This window comes from Phytophthora ramorum (genome assembly GCF_020800215.1).
Source record: "Phytophthora ramorum isolate Pr-102 chromosome Unknown Phyram_PR-102_s0001, whole genome shotgun sequence".
NCBI lineage: Eukaryota > Oomycota > Peronosporomycetes > Peronosporales > Peronosporaceae > Phytophthora > Phytophthora ramorum.
This window is the reverse complement of record NW_027150647.1, coordinates 4,115,753-4,135,486: the sequence shown is the minus strand read 5'-3', so window position 1 is coordinate 4,135,486 and position 19,734 is coordinate 4,115,753. Positions and strand designations below refer to the sequence as shown.

The window sequence follows — 19,734 nt, the reverse complement described above, 5'->3', positions numbered from 1 at the left end:
TAGCGCGGGTGGTGTTAACTTTCTTCGGATTCTAGGCGAGAATGTTAATGTTGAGGTGGAAGAGGTCGTTCCACGAGAATGTGTTTGGATACACGAGCCTCGCTGTGCGTTGAACAGTGTAGCCGTCCACCTCGTAGGCGTACACATTGATGAAGCGAGTCTGCACCGCCTTGACCATGGCAATAGTCAGTATGTCCTCCGTTGCAACGAGAAACTTGCCATTGACGACGACGTAGCCTGAGCAGTACACTCCGTCGGGTGACGCGAACTTGAGGCCCTTGAAGAAGACGTAATTCTTGTAGTCGGAGATGAGCCCGTAGCGAGCCTGCAATTCTGCACCTGTGGAGATCTCAAAGTTGGTGAGATTTCCCTTCTGAGCGATAGCCGCTCTCTCGTTGGTGGATCTGTCAACACTTCTATCAGTGATACTCGGAGCCAAGCGGTCTGGGTAAAGTCGCTTGTAGATCTTGCGCACCACCACAAAGAGCATCAAAGTTCCCATCAGGATGTACTTGGGGTAGAATGACGCCACCACAAACTGGTTGTCAACCGAAGTGAGTTTGTCTGTGGTCCATAGACGCATTGGGGACATCTCGCGCTGCAATGCTGTGACTGCGGCAATTCCACGGCGGTACTCCATGTTCGAGTATGTACCGACAGTCCTCAGCACAGCAGGAGCCATTTTCACAATGGGCTGGCGATTGTCGTGGATGGCCTCGAAGAGGAACACGCCAACTGTCGGATCGATCCGCTCTTTGGTGATGTGACCGACGACACCAAACAGACTCAGGAACATGACCATAAGATCTGCATGTACGATCTCCGAGTGGATCGGGACTAGTTGAGTCTGAGTCAAATCGTTTGCGTTCGAGATGCAGAATTCTAGTAGCGTCCATTCTCCATTCACATACCATGATGCGAAAACGAGCAGACCTCGGAACATCAAAGTGCTGTTTGACAGTGCAGCGAAGGCGTCACCGACCCAGACTTTCCCCTCTTGAACGTTCCGGAAGACAATGAGTGCTAGCACACTCAAGGAGAAAATCGTTTGCACGCAGAAGACCAAGTGAATACCATGAACCCAGGCCCACGAATCGAGAATAAGAGGTCGACCTCTCCATTCCCAGCTCGCCATCGCGCGTGCTGGGCTTGAGCTCTCCAGATCCCAGACGAGGTTGCGGATATTTGATTGCTCCGACTCGGCTCCCAAGTAAAATCCACGTCGTCGCGCAGTAAGCACAGTCTTGACCGGGTTCACAACGAAGCTTTCTGGGATACTCGTGAGGTTCCAGTAGCCGTCGCTGGATAGGCCCTCGAGCGTGTACACCTCGTAAAGCGGTTCGTGAGTGAAGGCGTAGTCCAACCCGATCACGGTGTACTGGTCCAGTTTCGTGGCTCGCATGTCGCTCACAGCGAAAAGTGTAGTCACGATCGCAGGGCCCATTCGATTCGCTTCAGGGATACGATAGTCTTGAATTGACACGGAAGTGGTGACGACCTGGACGTCCGACGAATTGTGTTTGTGGCGCACAACGTTGAACACTCGCAGCAACGACGGATCCCCCTCGACAAGAGGCGGCAGCGTGCAATCGATCACCGGAGCCACCAACTCGAAGTCGGCCAGTTGAGTGAGATTGTACGACCCGCTGGCGATGACACTTTCGAAGTTGGCGCGAAGAAACGAGTTGCTGTAGATGTCAGCATCGAACAGCTCTACTTGCTCGCATTTCTCCGTCGATGTGGTGGTATTATCCTCCAAGAAGATGGAGTAGCCGCGCGGTGTTGTATCCCCACCGAGGACTGTCTGAACGAGCGGGCTGTCGCGAATCAAGCCGCCCCCGATGTACCCGAGAATAAGCTCGGATTGCATGACCCCAAACGACATTGAGTCGATTGGAGAACCTCGCAGCACCTGGAACGTGACGATAGTGGCCCGTAGATAGTTGGTCAAGCACATGAGAGCTGCACCCACGCCCGTGACCCGCCTGACGAGATTCACGAGCTGTACTCGAGTAATCCGCTTCTTTTTCAGCTTCGGACCGCCGCTACTCGTCCTGGCTGAAGGTATGGCAGGCGCGCTATTCAAAACATGGCCGCCTTTTGTAGGTGAGATCTGCGCGTTGACTGTCCCCATTATCCTGGTTTTGTATTAATTGTCTTGGTCGCTCGCCGGGGTTTGAAGGAATGTGATGGAGCTGAAGAGCGCGTTGGACAAGAACACCAGTGCCGCTGCGTTATGATCGTACTGCAAGAATAGCTTTCGACCGGAGCAGTTGCTGGCAGTACTTGCGTCGGTTCTGAGAAGATCAAGCCTTTGCACCTATTTTGGCAGACACATGCCCGCCCACGTCTGTGGAGACCGCAGGCACGTTCAGCACTTGCTGGACCAGAAGTACCAGAATACATGTAGTACTTTCGTGAAGGTCGTTGATTTACGTGCTACTTCAAAGTACTACACTGATCCGTAAATGTAAGAGATCGACGGTCTTGACATCATAGCAAATCGACCATTGTGGGTTTTAAAGTCATTAAAGCTAGAACTCGTCTATGAGCTTCTTAAGAAAGCACTGTCACGTCCAGGTTCATCAAGTCGGACCACTTCATAGTTGTCGGATACACGAGCCGCGATGTCTCGTTCACAGCGTACCCGTTGATAATGTCGTATACGAAGATATTGGTGAAGCGGATGTGCGTGAGCTTCATCAAGATCAACGGGATCAAATCTTGGGTTGCCACAAGGAACTTGTTGTTTGCGACGAGGAAGCCGTTGCCGTAGACAGCGTCGATGGTGGCAAGGAGCTGGTTGTCCCGCATCATGTAGTTTTCGTAGCCGGAAACCACTCCGTAACGCTGTCTCAATGCTGCACCTGTAGCCGACTCGAACGACGTGAGATCGATCTGTTGTAGACTGCCAACGTCATACGCGCTTGATCGACGCGAACGAACGCCTGCTTGTGCTCCACCCGAACGGTCTTCTAAGCGAGCCACTTTTCTGGCTGCAATGTAGCCCACAATCAACACCAAGGGGGTGAGAATTGAAATGACGATCGAAGACACGACCAGGAAGCGGTTGTCTGAAAGTTCGTACGCTGTCAAAAGATCCATCGGTGATAAACCCGCCATCCCGGTTCTTACTTCTAGTAGACCTCGCGTAGTGTCAGCGATCGCGAAGTTTGCGATATTTGCCCTTAGCGCTGGATACAACTTGGCCAGTTCCACGCGATACCCCCAGCCCAACTCGAAAGTTACGAATGCTAGCAACGGGTCCACGCGCTCGCGAGCCAGGTAGCTCAAGACGCTCACTAAGTTCATGTACACGGATAGCAGATCCGCTTGTACGAGCTCCGGCTTGTAGAAAATGACGTGCTGGTCTGTGATGGTGTCTCCGATGGATATTGTCATTTTCGTGATCGTCCAGTACCCGTTCAAATGGTTGCATATCAACACGATCACGCCCCGGTATAGCAGCGTACTTGATATCGTGGAGAATGCGTCTCCAATCCAAATGTAGCCTCTGCGCATACGTCGATAGACCACGAATGCGAGGACGAGCAGGTCAAAGAGAACACCGACTGCAAAAATTCCGTGAACAGCGTGAGTCCAGGCCCACGAATCGTGCAGCACGGCCCTGCTGTGCCATCTCCAGTGACCTAGTTCTGTTGCCGGATCCGTGGGCAGATCCCAATGTGCTGTCTCGATGTTTGACTGCGCAGTCGGGTCGCCTTTGAATCGTCCAAAGCGGCGAGCCACCCGCACAGTTTTAGCTGGGTCTTGGCTGCGCTCGTTTGGCAAAGTTCGTAGCATCCAGTAGTTGTCACCGTCGACACTTGTCAGCTCTGAGTATTGAAATGCCGGGTCCGCAACGTAGGGGTAGTTGAGCGCAATGGCAATATGATGGGCGAGTGAAGTCGCTCGCATGTCGTCGATAGCTGCGACCAGGAGCACGACACTGGCCCCCCGCTGGAATTGCTGTGCCACTTCGTAGTCTTGGGCTGATAAAGACGTCGACAGCAGCATCACTTGTGTAGGATCGGTCTTCTGTCGAACCAGGTAGTACACGCGCGCAACAGTCTGGTCACCCGACATCAGCAGTTCGAAAGTGCAATCCACAACCGGGACTACCAGCTCCAGCTCTTTCACATACGACAGGTTGTAGGAAGCATGTTCTTGCATTCTTGAAAAAATGAAGCGCAGGAACTCGTTGCTGTAAATTTCCGCGTCGAAAAGAGGAACATCCGAGCAACTAGAGTAAGACTGCGCCGTTGCCGTCTCGAGGTACAGGGAATTATTGCGTGGGCTCGTAGATCCTCCCAGAACTTCTTGGACGAGGGGGCTCGCCTGGATTGTTGTGGGGCCAATGTAGTCGACAATGAGTTTGGCTTGGTGTGATTCGAGTGGCAGGTCGTGCGACACCTTTCCGCGAAGAATTTGTAGCGCCGTTCCAAACGATTTAAAAGAAACCATCATGTAGAGCACCGCCGTCACAAACACTGCTGCACGGTATGCTAGGAAGCCGATACGGGAACTCGTCAGCGGTTCAGGCGTCTCTTTGAACTTCTCCATCGGTATGGACGTTGACGGGCGGGGCTTTTGTGTCGCCAGTTTCTTCTTGACACGAGGGGGGTCGTCCATGGGAGTGTCATCTGCAGGAAAATCCGTCCCTGTGGCATCTTCTATTGACGTGTCGGGAAGAGAGGAAAATTCCTCCATCGGGATTGAAGCTAGGCACACTGCTGCAAGATGGGGAGTGGGGTGAGGTCGCTAAAAGTGCTCGTAAGATCTCAATGCTCCAGAGCTGAAGAAGTGCGTGGTATTTTTGCCCGGGACATGTTGCGGCAGGTTGTGAAACGTGTCGCGATGGAGTGACGAATGCTGGCGGTTGAGCTTCAGCTGCTACTGGGCTTCGGATGCTGATGCCTCTATAGATAAGGCAGAGCGGCTCGCCGCTTAACGAATCGGTCTAAAGTACTCGTTCGACCTCTTAATGTCATCGGTTCTGGTTCTTCCGCTTCGAGATCTCAATCGCCTCGGAATCTTATGCGCACGGCAATATAAACAGGAGATGAAGGCTATCTAGGATCACCATGATATTAGCGAAACCTATCTTCTCGATAAGGACTCTGGGAAGTATTGACGCCAACAGTAGTTGTGTGTGTTTTTTTCCTTTCTAATTCATCTTTATGCAATGTGTCTTTATCATCGTTATTCCTTTGGGGTTCTTGTAGTTTCCGGAGAGGGAATCCAACCAGCAAACTATCAGTTCATCAACTCAGTTTCTTGTTCTCTAGAAGATATTTAGGTAAGAGTGGTAGCATCAAGATACCAGAGATCGACCCATGATATCGTCACGGGGTACACGAGTTGTGCCGTCTCCTTCACGGCGTTCTTTTCCGAAATTGCGAAAGCAAATATGTTAGTAAAGCGTACGCGGGTGAGCTTCATCAGAATCAGCGGGAGCAAATCTTGAGCGCCGATGAGAAACTTGCCATTGAGAACCAGAAACCCGTTGCCGTACACCGCATCGATTGTTGCCTCGGGAACGAGGCTATCGGGTAGCACGTAATTATTGTAGCCGGAGACCACGCCAAAGCGCTTGGTCAGCGCCACACCGGTCGCAAACTCGAAGGACGTGATGTCATTCTGCCGAAGACCACTCCGGTAAGAACTTGAGCGCCGGCGAGATCCACTTTTATCTTCGGTGGTCGGCACATTCGCATACCGGGTCGATTTCCGGCCAATAATGTACGCCAGCATGAGCACGATCGAACTGAAGATCGAAACCACTGCGGCGAACACAACCGGTTTCCGATCGCTTTTGATGCCGTACGCAGTCAAGAGGCTAATCGGGGATAAACTCGCCAGACCAGGACTCACTTGCAACAAACCCAAGCTCGCATCCGCCACCGCGAAGTTCACAATGTGCTTTCTCAACGCCGGAAACAGATTCGCCAACTCGAGACGATACCCCCACCCGAGCTCGAACGTCGCAAACGCCACCACTGGATCGATGCGTTCACGGGTAATGTAACTGAGAAAACTCGCTACGTTCAAGTACACCGCCAGTAGGTCGGCGTGTACGAGTTCGGGTTTGTAGTAGATGGCGTGCTGCCCCGTGATCGAGTCTCCGATGGATATGCACATTTTCGTGATCGTCCAGTATCCGTTCAGGTGGTTGCAAACCAGCACAATCACGCCTCGGTACAGCAGCATATTCGAGATCGTGGAGAAGGCATCGCCCACCCACACGTGGCCCTTGCGTAGGTGTCGGTAGATAATGAAAGATAACACAACCAGATTGAAAATGACGGTGAGAGCGAAAAGCCCGTGAATGGTGTGCGTCCAAGCCCACGAATCGTGGAGTACGGCTCGGCCCTGCCATCTCCATTCTCGAAGCTCTGTCTCGGGGTCACTGGGCAGGTCCCAATGCGCTGTCTCGATGTTTGACTGGGCCGTTGGATCGCTTTTGTATCGACCAAATCGCCGAGCCATCCGCACGTCTTTTGACGGATCCTGGTTACGTAGATTCGGCAGAGTCTTGAGCAACCAGTAGTTGTCCCCGTCGATTCCAGCCAACTCCGAGTACGCAAATTCTGGTTCTGCGACGTACGGGTAGTTGAGCGCAACAACAATGTGGTGATTTAGCGTTGTAGCTTGCATATCGTCCATAGCCGCAATCAAAACAGCTAAAGCAGCGCCTCGCTGGAACTGTTGAGTTACATGGTAGTCTTGAGCAGACAGCGACGTCGACAGCAGCAGCACTTGGTCCGGATCATTTTTCTGGCGTGCCAAGTAGTACACGCGCGCAACGGTCCGGTCGCCCAACACCAACAGACCAAACGTGCAGTCCACGACCGGCACCACCAATTCCAGCTCCGAGATGTACGACACGTTATACGATGCATGTGCCTGCAATCTCGAAAAGATGAAGCGAAGGAACTCGTTGCTGTAAATGTCCTTGTCAAACTCGGATACGTCCGAGCAACCCGTGTATGACTGTGCTGACGAGGTCTCGAGGTACAGTGAGTTGTTGCGGGGGGTTGTCGACCCTCCTAGCACTTGCTGGACGAGAGGACTTTCTTGAATCGTCTTCGTGCCAGCATAGCCAGCGATGAGGCTGGAAGTGTGGGTCTCGATGGGCAAATCGTGCGATACCTGGCCGCGGAGCACTGTGAGTGCTGTTGAAAACGATCGGAGAGAGATCTGCACGTACAGCACTGCCACGGCGAAGACTGCCATACGATGTATCAAGCGAAATATTTCTGATGCGCCTTTAGGTCGTTGTGCGATCTTGCTCGTCGAACTCGAGTCCCTCTGCGAGATTTCTGGTGATACCTTTACCGGGAGGTCACCTAAGTCGTCAAAGCCCATTTCGATGAGACTTGTGTTTGTGACGCTGGTTGTTGGGAAGTGGGCATGCTATTATTATGGCTTCTTGTCTTGCTGCCGTCGTGAGGGTCTGTGATGCTGCGGCAAAGTCTGTAAGTAGCATCAGTGTTCCGAAACGCTGCATGCGAAAACACCAGGAGCTAAGAACTGCATTAAGTACGTTCAGCTATTTTGACCATGCGCTCTTATCTGTGCCTGGGTTTGACGTTTTTGTTGCCTAGAAAGTTGATGCCATTTTAAGCTACGGCGTACTGTTTTGTTCTGTACAAAGCACTCTCGTCTTCGAACAGCCAGCATTAGTTTTGATACGATCACGTTGCCACACAGCGGCAGACAACCTACGATGCATCGTTCTACCATCAAGAGAGACCAGCCCCGGGTGCGTTCTTTGTCGGATGAATTTCTCCTCGATATGCTCTACTGATGAAAATGAACGCGTCATTGTCGCCCTCTATGGCCGTAGAACATTCTTCAGTGGTAATTTGTGCTGTATAGCGCTTACCAAACAACCCATCCAAGAGAAATGTGTTTACTTTGGAGTGATAGCAAACGCCAAAACTGATCTAAGCTAGAATGCTAATGTTGAGGGAGATCAAGTCCTGCCAGCTCAAGGTCTCCGGATATACCAGTTGAGCTGTACGCTGAACCGTGTTCCCGTCCACCGCGTACACGTACACATTCGTGAACCGAGCCCGGAATGCTTTGATCATGATGATCGACAGCAAGTCCTTCGAACCTACCAGAAATCGGCCGTTCGCCACCACGTACCCGGAGCAGTACACGCCGTCGGCCGATGCGAACTTGAGACCCTTGAAGAAGACGTAATTCTTGTAGTCGGAGATGAGTCCGTACCGAGCTTCGAGTTCGGCACCGGTAGATATTTCGAAGTTGGTGAGGTTTCCTTTCTGGGCGGTGGCGGCTTTCTCGTTGGTGGATCGATCGGTGGAACTGGTTGCTGTGACTACTGCGCCCAGTGATTTCCGGTGGAATACTTGATAAAGTTTCCGTGCTGTCACAAATCCGAGCACGAAAGTGATCATGACGTACTTGGGGAAGATCGAGATGAAGATGAAGCGGAAGTTGATCCCGTCGAGTTGGTGCGTGGTCCAAAGGTGCATTGGCGACAGAACGCGCTGCGCTTCGGTGACGGGGACGATTCCGAGACGATACTCTGCGTTAGAGAATTCCGTGATGGCACTCACAACGGGGTGAACACAGCGAATAATGATCTGTCGGTAGCTGTGGATTACCTCAAAGATGATAAGCGCGAACGCAGGATCGATGCGTTCCTTTGAGAGATGTCCGATGAGTCCAAACACGCTCATGAAAACCACAATCAGGTCTGCGTGTACTAGCTCCGAATGAATGGGAATGCGCTGAGCATGAGTGATTCCATTGGCGCTGGCGAGGAAAAACTCGACGAGCGTCCAGTACTCGTTCACGTACCAGGACCCCAGGACCAGCACAGCTCGTATCACAAGTGTGGACGTTGAGATTGCAGCAAACGCGTCGCCGATCCATATCTTGCCCATGCTCAAGTTTCGAAACACTACGATCGAGAGAACTCCGAGGGAGAAAAGAGTCTGGCAAGCGAAGATCAAATGGATGGCATGCACCCAAGCCCACGAGTCGAAGATCACGGGTTCGCCGTACCATTCCCACACCGACAACGCGCGCGCAGGACTCTCCAACTCCACTCCCCAATACAGATTCCGCATATTTGCCTGCTCTGACTCAGCGTGAAGATAAAATCCGCGGCGCCGCGCAGTACGTATCCGCTTGATAGGTTCCAGTGAAGCATTGCGCGGGACACTTGACATTTCCCAGAAACCGTCAGGCGATATTTCATCCAGCGTGTACACGTTGAATTCAGGCGAACTCGTGTATGGATAATCCAGCCCCACTACAAAGTACTGATCCACTTTCGTAGCTCGCATGTCATCAACACAGAAGAAAGTTGACAGGATGGCTGGACCACGTCGGCTCTGCTCCTTGATACGATAGTCTTGTACGGAAAAGGAAAAAGAGATCATCCGCACGTCTCTGGGGTCGTTCTTGACTCGCACCAGGCTGTACGCACGTAACAAGCTGGGATCACCTGTCACCAACGGAGGAGAGGTGCAGTCCACCACCGGCAAAATCAACTCCAAGTCTCGAAGGAACGTGAGGTTGTACCAGCTAGACGCCATGAGACTCAAGAATCTGCTTTTCAGGAACGATTGGCTATAGATTTCACTGTCGAAGGTGTCCACCTCCCCACAAGCCTGGAACGACGTCACTGTCGGTGACTGGAGGTAGAGGGTCTCGTTTCTTGGTGTCGTATCACCACCCAATACTTGCATGACAAGCGGGCTGTCCCGAATGAGTCTGTCACCTGCGTACTGGACGATGAGCTTGGACTCCAGAGTGCCAAACTGTTGCTTTTCGATGTATGATCCTTGCAGCACATCTATCGTTGTATTAGCAGCCTTGAGTCCGATCGATGCATATACCAGGGCTGCAACCACCCCTGCCAGTCGTCGCGCCAAATTGAATAGCTGTGCCGACGTGATTCGTTTCTTGCGAGTTTGTTTGGGACTTCTTGGTTTCTGGTCTTGTTGTCGAGACCAGCCGATTGGGGTTTTTACGATTCCCATTACAAGGTCTTGTGGTGATACTCGCTCGCTAGCACCCATGGCTTGCAGCACGTACGTATCTGTTAATATGCACAAAACAATATCAGTCAGCCTTTGTGGTGTCCCGTTAAGATTGAAGGTGCCTTCAGAAACTCACTCGATGAACGGCTAGCAGAGGAAAGTGCTTCTTGGGCGCACGACGAAGATAGGATACTACGGTGGACGAAGCTTAGGATTGACTTTATTCAGACGCAGTAAAACTAAATCTGGCAGAGGTCGATCGATTTCAACTGTCCAGCTTCGGCGTAGAGTGGAAGCTCGCTGCGAGTACTGAGTTTTAAGATCACGAGAGAATTCAACTGTGGTTCTCGTCATCTCGGCGGGTAGGTTGGCGGACAAGACGAGGAGGTGGTAGACCGCAAGTCTATCTTTGTGTCTTGGCCGCCGCTCGACCAGACGGACTGTGCAGGGCCGTACTTAGTTATGAAGAGAGATTGTTGAAAGGTAGAGCCGTTGATTTATTTTCGAAAAATGTTTGTTGTCTTTCGGAGCAGCATGCTAGCATAGAGAATTCAACTATTAGTCGTCATTGGAAACAGAACTGGTCCAACCGACTTCGAGCTTTTTATTATTGAACAATTAAGCGCTTGTCAGGAAAAGATAGAAAATGTATAATCACGCCAGGCTAAAATGCTAATGTTAAGAAGGAATGTCTCCGGATACACCAGTGGAAATTTCAAAGTAAATGTGATGATTCGTGCATCAACCCGGTCACGTTTGTAACTACCACCAGCACGATCAGCTCCAGATCTCGAAGAAACGAAAGGTTATATGAGCTGGAGCTCATGAGACCCACGAAACTTTTACTTCATTGTAAATCTCAGCATCAAACAGCTTGACGTTATCCCCGCAATTTTTGAACGATGTTGTTGTAGCCGACTGAAGATAAAGTGTATCGCTTCTCGGTGTGGTATCCCCATCCAATACATTGTGAACAAGCAGACGATCACCAATAAGTCCGCCACCAACGTACCCAACACTAAATTCGGTTTTGTGTATGCTCCTATATTTGCTACTTGCAGGGACGTCGAACCGTGGATCTGCAGATATCTGTACAAGCAGCAATGACTGCAGAATGCTTAACAAGTGTGGTCAAAGCAGACATTCACGCTGGAACTGACTTAATGCGTTCGTTAGGTAAGGCAGTAGATTGAAAAATACAGCACGATAAGATAGGTGGGATGCTCAAGCTCGACTTCATCACTGACCGGACGCGAGCATTAGGTGGCGTTAGGTAGAGCTAAAAGACAGTAATGTACGTCACGTCAAACCGAAACAAGATTGACTTCTTCTGACGTATAAATCTGTCGGAACTTTGAACGTTTCTCAAGTGTTCAATGTCGAGTCCTTCGCGCGCAAGCTTACTGTAAATAGAGTCACGGGATCTGACCTTCAAGATCACTAAAGAATGTTTTTACCGTTTCTCTCGTTTCCCATCAGGTAGGGCGACAAGATCAGCAAGGTGGTCGATCGCACGTCTATCTTCGTGTCTCGCCCGACATCGGTCGGATGGACAGAGCAGATAACACTGAGCTAGTGTTACCTTGACTAATGAGGCCTATGGTTATGCGGAATAGGAATCAGTTGTAGCCTTGTGAAGGCAGCAGTCAAGGTGCGCTTTTTAGCTGATGGTAGTGACTCAGCTCTAATGGTGTCGTTGTTGGTACTTGCACGTCGGGCTGAATGTACCAGGTACGTTTCCGTGCGTTTATTGTCTGTCCAGGTCGGATCGGGATGGTGCTGCCGCAAAGTTCGTCATCGAAGCTATTCTCGATTCGTTTAGGACAAAAAGTGTCAACTTTTTGCCGATCCAGGACGCGAACCAAGCACTCGACATACCTCTTTCCTCTGCTTACTGAACAAACCGAAGTCGAGATGGGCTTCTGCTAGACACTATGGTAAGTTGTCTAACTCGAAGCACAGGTGTTTTGAATTGTGTTTCAATATATTAGGCTAGAATGTTAATGTTGAGGGAGATCAAGTCCTGCCAGCTCAAGGTCTCCGGATATACCAGTTGAGCTGTACGCTGAACCGTGTTCCCGTCCACCGCGTACACGTACACATTCGTGAACCGAGCCCGGAACGCCTTGATCATGATGATCGACAGCAAGTCCTTCGAACCTACCAGAAATCGGCCGTTCGCCACCACGTACCCGGAGCAGTACACGCCGTCGGCCGATGCGAACTTGAGACCCTTGAAGAAGACGTAATTCTTGTAGTCGGAGATGAGTCCGTACCGAGCTTCGAGTTCGGCACCGGTAGATATTTCGAAGTTGGTGAGGTTTCCTTTCTGGGCGGTGGCGGCTTTCTCGTTGGCAGATCGATCTCCTGTGCTCCGCCCGGTAACTCCAGTGCCTTGCTGGTCTGGATACACTCGGTGGAAGAGCTTTCGTAAAACCACGTACATGAGGATAAGCGACACCAGCAGGACTTTCGGAAAGAGAGAGGCAGCCAAAAAACTGAAGTCGATGCCATCGAGCATGTGGGTAGTCCAGAGACGCATTGGAGACAAGGCGCGCTGTCCGTCGGTGACTGTGGCAATGCCCGCGCGGTACTCGGTATCGGAGTAGGTCACAACCGCTTTCAACACCGAGGCGGTCTTGCGAATGATATCCTGACGATTGCTGTGAATTATCTCGAACAGGAAAAGCGCAAACGCTGGGTCAATGCGCTCTTTAGTGAAGCGCCCAATGAGCCCGATTATGCTGAGAAAGGTAACAAGTAGATCCGCGTGTGCAAGCTCTCCGTGGATGACAACTTTTTGCGAGCTGGAGATATCATTGGCGTTTGCGAGACAGAATTCTACAAGTGTCCAGTACTCATTCACGTACCACGACGCCATAACGAGCAAACCCCTCATCATCAGGGTGCCGTTTGACACGGAAGCGAAAGCGTCTCCGATCCAAATCTTGCCCATGCGCAAGTTGCGGAAAACCACGATCGCCAGCACGCCCAACGAAAAAATTGTCTGCCACGCGAAGATCAAGTGAATGCCGTGCACCCACGCCCATGAATCGAAGATAATTGGCTCGCCGTACCATTCCCACTTAGACAGAGCGCTAGCAGGACTCTCCGACTCGACTTTCCAGTACAAATTACGCATATTCGCCTGTTCCGACTCGGCATGCAGATAAAATCCTCGACGACGAGCTGTGCGTGCGTGTTTGATAGCATCTGCTGACTCATTCCTTGGGATGCTGGACAGCTCCCAGTAGCCGTCCGGAGACACTCCATCTAGCGTGTACACATCGAAGGCAGGTGAGCTTGTGTACGGGTAGTCCAAACCGAGGACAAAATACTGGTCTACCTTGGTGGCTCGCATGTCATTCACAGAGAAGAGTGTGGCTAAGATAGCGGGACCCTTTCGGCTCTGCTCTTGAACTCGGTAATCTTGAGTTGATAGCGAGATAGCAACGATGTGCACTTCCTCTGGGTCACTTTTGCGACGCACCAAATTGTACACACGCAATAAACTGGGATCCCCGTTCACCAAGGGAGGGGAGGTGCAGTCAACTATCGGCATAATAAACTCCAGGTCCTGTAAAATGGTGAGGTTGTACGAACTTGTAAAGATGAGCCCCATGAAGCCTGTGTACAGGAACGGGTGGCTGTAGATGTCGGCGTCGAACCCCTCGATATCCCCACAATTCGTAAACGACGTGGAAGTTGGTGACTGGAGGTACAGCGTTTCGTTGCGTGCTGGGGTCGTGTCGCCTCCTAGTACACTCTGCACCAGTGGACTGTCCCGAATGAGTCCGTTTCCACAGTACCCGACGACGAGCTCGGCTTCCATTGTGCCAAACGACTCAGAGCCGACAGTTGTTCCTTGTAGTACATCCATCGTCTTATATGCCGCCTGAAGCCCGACACCAGCGTACATTAGCGCGGCAGCCACTCCTGCTACTCGTCTCACCAAATTGAAAAGCTGCGCCCCGGTGATCCGCTTCTTTTGGGACCCTGGTTTCCTATTTCGATGCTGCATCGAGGGAGCATTTTTCGCCGGCCCCCGCTGTGGAACAACGCGTGACAGCAAGCCCGCCATCGCCGCCAGTGTCGCGCCAACTTCACGTAATGCACGTCAACACGATACGGAGAGGAAATGGGTCCTGGGCGGCAGAACGAAGAGAGGGATGTCAACTTCTAAGTCTGATGATGACTGAAATAGCGGGGTGGCAGACCTGAATAGTGGCTCGACGGACGGTTGGTATTTCGGAGGCTGCGCGTATAACTATCGAACGATATGGCGGTAAAGCAGACAAGACCATGAAGGTGTCCACCTATCTTGGGGATTTTTAGGATCAGCAGGAGGTGCAACCCAGCCGAAATGATGTCTACGAGACGTTTGGGTACTCGTGTTCTGTGGAGTACTCGAGCTGTGGAAACACCGGTGAAGCGTTCGCGCCTGTGCTACATGATCAATAGTGCCAGCATATTCCGCCACCGCTTAGAGTTTACCATTGGCAATGAGGTACCCGTTGTCTCTACAGAAGCATAAGCGCCGGTGTAGCCAGAAATCACGCCAAAGCGCTTGCTTAACGCGGCACTTTCGAACGATGCCAATTGGTCTTATGGTTGAGTGTCGTGCGTCAGAGTTCGACTGTCGTCGATATAGCCCCCCCCCCCATTCGGCGCGCAGAGCGCACCTCCTTCACCGGATCGATACTATTCGCGTGCCCTTAAAGTGAAGACTAGAACAGCCAGAAGTTGTCGTGTGGGCTGTCGTCGATAGATAGCCTTGGCGCCTGGTACTCTGTAGTATTATTGGGCTCCGAAGACTGTTGACATCTAATAGGGACTGCGTCATTTCGAGCCTGTAGACGAAGGTCCCGAAAACTGTGACCGCCATGCTTGTGGATGCTGGCCTTGCGACAAAAGCGCGTGTGTGACAAACATGCGCACCCCCTTCAAATCTGAAGCACTGACGTAGCTCATTCCCCAAGTCGCTCGCGACCAAGCAGACTCAAGAAGCAGACGAAGTATGGCATCAAAGGAAGCGGCCCAAGTTCCGAGCAAGGAGGACGTGGACTACGTGCTAGTGGACTTCGAGCCGCTGCACAAGCAACGCTGGCGCAGCGAGACTGTGCGACTCGTGTACGTGCAGTTCCCACCGCACACACGCAGTCTGTGGCACCAGCACCTCAACTATGGCATTTACGTGGTCATGGCGCCGCTCAACGTGACGGAGCAGCCGATCGGCCAGCAGCCGCGTCCACTCGTGCAGGATAAGGGCTCTGTCTTCTGCCGCGACCACACCAAGGACAAGCTGCTGCACGTGATCACCAGTCACGACTCGCCGCTCTTCATCGTGGAGGTGGAGCTGCTCAAGAAGAAGGAGGACGTCGTGGCCCACGACCAAGTGGCGCTGCACGCCAGCGACGGCCTCGAGCTGCTGAACGACGAGCCCGAATGCCGGGTGTACCGCCTCACGCTGCAGGACGAGGGCCAGTCGACCACCGAGATCTCGCTCAACCTGCCCACGGGCGCCGTGCTGGTCGTGCTGGACGACTGCGACGTGGACATTACCAACGCATCCGAGGACCCGAACGTCGAGACGGAGCGTAAACTGTCACTGAAGGTCGCGGACGACGTCCAGCTGACCGCCGGCAAGTTTAACATCAAGCTCCTGTCGCCCAAGAAGACGCAGTTCATCCTCGCTGAGGTCTACTAAGTGGCTTAAAGTGTAGTGGTGTATGATTGATCCATGCATACGGAACCGCAGGACAAGAAGTGCTCTATAAGTCTGGCTTGAATCTATCCATCTTGGGTTTCTTGCGGAACGAGTCGTTCCGAACGCACAGTCGGAAGATAGGTACAAATTGCAGTCATCCTTCGAAGTAGAAGTCAATACCAGAAGATTACGTCCGTTAGGCCAAAGTACATGCATTGTTAATGGCACCATCACTGTAGCACTGTTCAGGACGAGCACGTGTGGCTTGCGTCCTGCTTCATTCTCAAATCGCGCAAGAGCAGGAGATACCCGCCTGATGGAAACCAAGGAGACTGCTGTCGACTACGTGCTCGTGGACTTCGAGCCGTTGCACAAGCAACGCTGGCGCAGTGACACCATACGTCTCGTGTGCGCCGAGTTTCCTCCGTACACGACATGCTTGTGGCACCAGCACCTCAAATACGGAATTTACGTGGTCATGGCGCCGCTCGACGTCGTGGAGCAACCGTATGGCGAGAAGTCTCGTCCACTAGTGCAGAGCAAAGGTGCCGTCTTCTGTCGCGACCATACCAAGGACAAGTTAATTCACGCCGCTACCACAAACGAGCTACCTGCGTTCATTATTGAAGTCGAGCTGCTCAAGGAGAAGGAGGACGTGATACCGAACGGGAACTTGCCACTGCACGCCGGCAATGGAATTGAGCTCCTCAACAACGAGCCGGAATGCCGAGTGTATCGATTCACACTCCAAGATAAGTCATGCGACGACTATGCAAGTACCCAAGTCTCACTTACGCTGCCGACGGAAGCGGTTTTGCTAGCACTGGAGGAGTGCGAGGTGGAAATCACGAGCACTTTGGCCGATACGCTCGAGGATTCTGTGCACCAGCTTTCTTTGAACGTTGGGGACGACGTTCATCTCGACGCTGGAACATTCAAGCTCAAACTCGTGTCGTCTGGTGTGAAGGAGACGCAGTTTGTACTGGCCGAGGTCTTTTAGCTACTCTGTAGTTAGTCATCGTGGCCCTATCACGAATACACTGCAGGGTACCTTTGTCCCTGTTCCAGTCTACAGCCTTCTTTTTGTCCACTTACATCTGCACGCTCCAGAAGTCCATCTTGAAGTCGTGCTTGAAAATGTAACTCTCTACGAAGCCGGGGTCCGTGATCGTGGACGTCTGGTAGTTGTAGATGAGCGCCTGACGCTCCGCCTTGGGGTCCTTGAACCGCAAGTCGTTCTTGCGAGCTTCGTCGATGAAGAAATTGGCGAAAAATTGTCCGCTGGCGACTCCTTCGCGCGAGTGGTCGACCACCTCGTAGGGGGTGCCGTCCTGGTACTCTCCGTACTCGAAGCTGTTCTTCTCCGGGTGAAACTGCACGGCGTACACGGGGTACTGCTTGGCCTCAAAGGCTGAGATGAACTCCACCCCCTGTCGGTCCACATTGGTGGCCAAGACCGTGTAAAAGTCCGTTAGGGACGCGTACTGGTTGAACCTCTCGGGAGTGATGCCCTGCTCGTGGTTGTTCATAGTGATGGGCTTGTCTTGGAGCCACGCGTAGAGCTCGGGTCTGGCCTGGCTGAAGAGGCGACTGGATGGAGCCGCAGCGGTGAAGTTCAGTGGCAGCGTGACATTCATGGCGTCGAGTCCATTGTTTAAGGACGCCATGTCCCTCGTCGTGAGCTGCACGAGCCACTCGAAGCCCAGACAAGTGGCCCACACGGGGAAGTGCACGCCCTGGTCATTAAGCTCTAGCGCCAATTGGAACAGCCGCTCGGCGCGATCGTTGACGGTGGCGGCGCCCCCCGGGAAGAGCAACCCATTGAGCTGAGGCAGCAGCTGCTCCAGATACGCCTTGGGCGCGTTGTACGGGATGGGGACGACACGGCCGCCAGCGCTTTCCACCCACTTGACGTAGGACGCGGCGATGTACTCACCATGCTGGGAGATCGGGTGCGCGAAGACGCCGATGACGGGCCCGCGCGGGCTGGCGGCCGACGCGAGCGAGAGGCTCAGCGCCACGGACAGCAGGAGCGACGCGAACGCCATGAGGAAGAATGCGGATCTGATTGATACACTCAACACGAAGAGGCATGGCGATGGAGACATCCGATTGGTTGTATTTTAGCCAACCCCGAAGGAGCTATAGCGCACAGCAGCTCTGAAATTTATTTTCAGACGTGGGTAATTTATGACCTGGTAAATTACTGGGAGGTTGCTTGTAACGTCTACCCCAACTAGGTACGGAATGTAAAGGGCGTTGGATGTTGCGCGAAGCCAGTACATACCAAGGTGGCTATTTTTAAAGCTGGGAGGCCTTGCAAGATTCAAACACTGGACGGCTAGTTCTGTACGCAGTGCACAGCCCCAGAGCGCGGAGAGGATGGAGCATCTCTCGCTGGACGTGAACATGGCCGCCAATAAGAAGCTGAGCCGCGTCAAGCGTAACAATCACTGTACGAACTACTGATCACGCACCAGTCAGTGAAATACCGGCGCGTCATCTCGTGGATGTTGGCGCGCATATCCGCTAAGTAGAGGGTGCTGTAGCAGGCTGCGGACTGGGCGCAGGTGCAACGCCGAGTGCAGATGTCTCGTGCTCGTAAACGTGGTCAAGAACCACGTCCCCAGGGTCTCGTTCTCCTGCAAGAATTGTTCTGTGGCAGTTCATGTTCATAGGCTTCGGCTGTCGCTGCTGCGGCTTGTGCCGACCGTCAAGGCGTCGACGGTCAACCACGGCAACGTGCGCAGTGTGTAGCGGGGCTACACAGTCGGTTCACCTCCTACCTTAGTGCAACATGCACTAATGCATACATTCAGGTTGACCACTCCACAGGGTGGTCCACATTCATAGCAAAGACATATGACTGGTAGAAAGCAACACCTTTCTACCAATGAGAGTCATTCATTAGATAGAGATTCTGCCATCCATCCAATGGCAGAACCCCTCATTAGAAATATCAGTTTTAGGAGGAAACCCCATTTACAATCAATACAGTTCTCATTTGGCACCAAAGCTATCGTTCGGTTCCTTTATCTAGGTTTAAGTATACTTGCGGAAACAAGTATACTGAACTTAAGTTAAATACTCCTACGCTTCCTCATACACGTACGCACACGTGTAAGCTATAGTAGTGGGTCTACACAGACCCATTACATTTAGAACCTCCCCGAGCGGACGACTTCTAGCAGTAGCTCACAATGCTAGTCTGCATTTTTCTACTCGCTTTGCCACTTGCAACAGGTGGAGGTAAAACGGAGAGGGCGTCTCGACCGGCTTGGTTGCGACCCTGGAGTAGGCTGTGTTATGTGTTCTACACTGCTGAGATACGGAGTCTAGTACGTGGGGGTCTCGTGGGGTTTGGTGGAGTGCGTTTTGAATAAATGACAAAAGTTGAATCCATTCAGAATGGTGGCCAGCGTCGCGTTTGTTGATAGTGGCGAATTCAAGCTACCACTTGTCGACTGTGTGGCACACGCAATGAGCATGCGTGGCTGTGTGTGGTGCGTTGACGTTTTGGCGCATGTGTTTTGTGTGTGTGTTGATGGAGCGCGTTTGTTTTGTTTTTTTGTGTGTTTTGTTTTGTGTGTGTGTTGTGTGGAATGGTGTGTTGTGTGGACTGGTGTGTGCTTTGCTTGTGTTAAGTTGCTCTAAGGTTGGTGAAGGTACACCCGTCTAGCTCAGTCGGTAGAGCGCTGGCCTTTTAAGCCAGTGGTCGTGGGTTCGAGCCCCACGGGGGGTGCTTGCTTCTTTGCGATCGTGCATTGGCACGCGAGCGAGCTAGCTGTGCGTGCGTGCGATTTGGTGCGCGCAGCTGGTTGCGTTGGCGCAGCGGTGTTCGGGGTAACGGGGTTGCACTGGCGGTAGCACTGTATTATGCTCCGTCGCCTTTTGGCCCGGTCTCCCGCGATCTCTCTTACTAACGCCCGAGCCTCTCAGGCTTGTCTCATACAACTTGTCATTCGATGCCACTACCCAGAAGCGCGCCTCTTTGCCACAATCGGC

The 19,734-nt window shown here is 52.3% G+C and overlaps 8 protein-coding genes across 8 annotated transcripts; 2 read left to right on the top strand and 6 right to left on the bottom strand.

Annotated features, from left to right (window-relative positions):
* Positions 1–31: 31 nt before the first annotated feature.
* KRP23_1017 (uncharacterized protein) lies at positions 32–2,134 on the bottom strand (the record flags this gene model as incomplete). Its single annotated transcript, XM_067895607.1, has 1 exon — positions 32–2,134. The coding sequence occupies one exon, from the start codon at positions 2,132–2,134 to the stop codon at positions 32–34; it is 2,103 nt and encodes a 700-aa protein (XP_067751585.1).
* Positions 2,135–2,556: 422 nt separating this feature from the next.
* Positions 2,557–4,710, bottom strand: KRP23_1016 (uncharacterized protein; the record flags this gene model as incomplete). Its single annotated transcript, XM_067895596.1, has 1 exon — positions 2,557–4,710. One exon carries the CDS (start codon positions 4,708–4,710, stop codon positions 2,557–2,559), a length of 2,154 nt encoding a protein of 717 aa, XP_067751584.1.
* Positions 4,711–5,295: 585 nt separating this feature from the next.
* Positions 5,296–7,236, bottom strand: KRP23_1015 (uncharacterized protein; the record flags this gene model as incomplete). The annotated part of the gene is made up of 1 exon (XM_067895585.1): positions 5,296–7,236. One exon carries the CDS (start codon positions 7,234–7,236, stop codon positions 5,296–5,298), a length of 1,941 nt encoding a protein of 646 aa, XP_067751583.1.
* Positions 7,237–7,949: 713 nt separating this feature from the next.
* KRP23_1014 (uncharacterized protein) lies at positions 7,950–10,022 on the bottom strand (the record flags this gene model as incomplete). The annotated part of the gene is made up of 1 exon (XM_067895574.1): positions 7,950–10,022. One exon carries the CDS (start codon positions 10,020–10,022, stop codon positions 7,950–7,952), a length of 2,073 nt encoding a protein of 690 aa, XP_067751582.1.
* A 1,987-nt stretch (positions 10,023–12,009) lies between these two features.
* Positions 12,010–13,854, bottom strand: KRP23_1013 (uncharacterized protein; the record flags this gene model as incomplete). The annotated part of the gene is made up of 1 exon (XM_067895563.1): positions 12,010–13,854. One exon carries the CDS (start codon positions 13,852–13,854, stop codon positions 12,010–12,012), a length of 1,845 nt encoding a protein of 614 aa, XP_067751581.1.
* Positions 13,855–15,039: 1,185 nt separating this feature from the next.
* KRP23_1012 (uncharacterized protein) lies at positions 15,040–15,729 on the top strand (the record flags this gene model as incomplete). The annotated part of the gene is made up of 1 exon (XM_067895551.1): positions 15,040–15,729. One exon carries the CDS (start codon positions 15,040–15,042, stop codon positions 15,727–15,729), a length of 690 nt encoding a protein of 229 aa, XP_067751580.1.
* A 316-nt stretch (positions 15,730–16,045) lies between these two features.
* On the top strand, positions 16,046–16,729 carry KRP23_1011 (uncharacterized protein; the record flags this gene model as incomplete). Its single annotated transcript, XM_067895539.1, has 1 exon — positions 16,046–16,729. One exon carries the CDS (start codon positions 16,046–16,048, stop codon positions 16,727–16,729), a length of 684 nt encoding a protein of 227 aa, XP_067751579.1.
* A 91-nt stretch (positions 16,730–16,820) lies between these two features.
* On the bottom strand, positions 16,821–17,777 carry KRP23_1010 (Gamma-glutamyl hydrolase A; the record flags this gene model as incomplete). The annotated part of the gene is made up of 1 exon (XM_067895528.1): positions 16,821–17,777. The coding sequence occupies one exon, from the start codon at positions 17,775–17,777 to the stop codon at positions 16,821–16,823; it is 957 nt and encodes a 318-aa protein (XP_067751578.1).
* Positions 17,778–19,734: the final 1,957 nt, after the last annotated feature.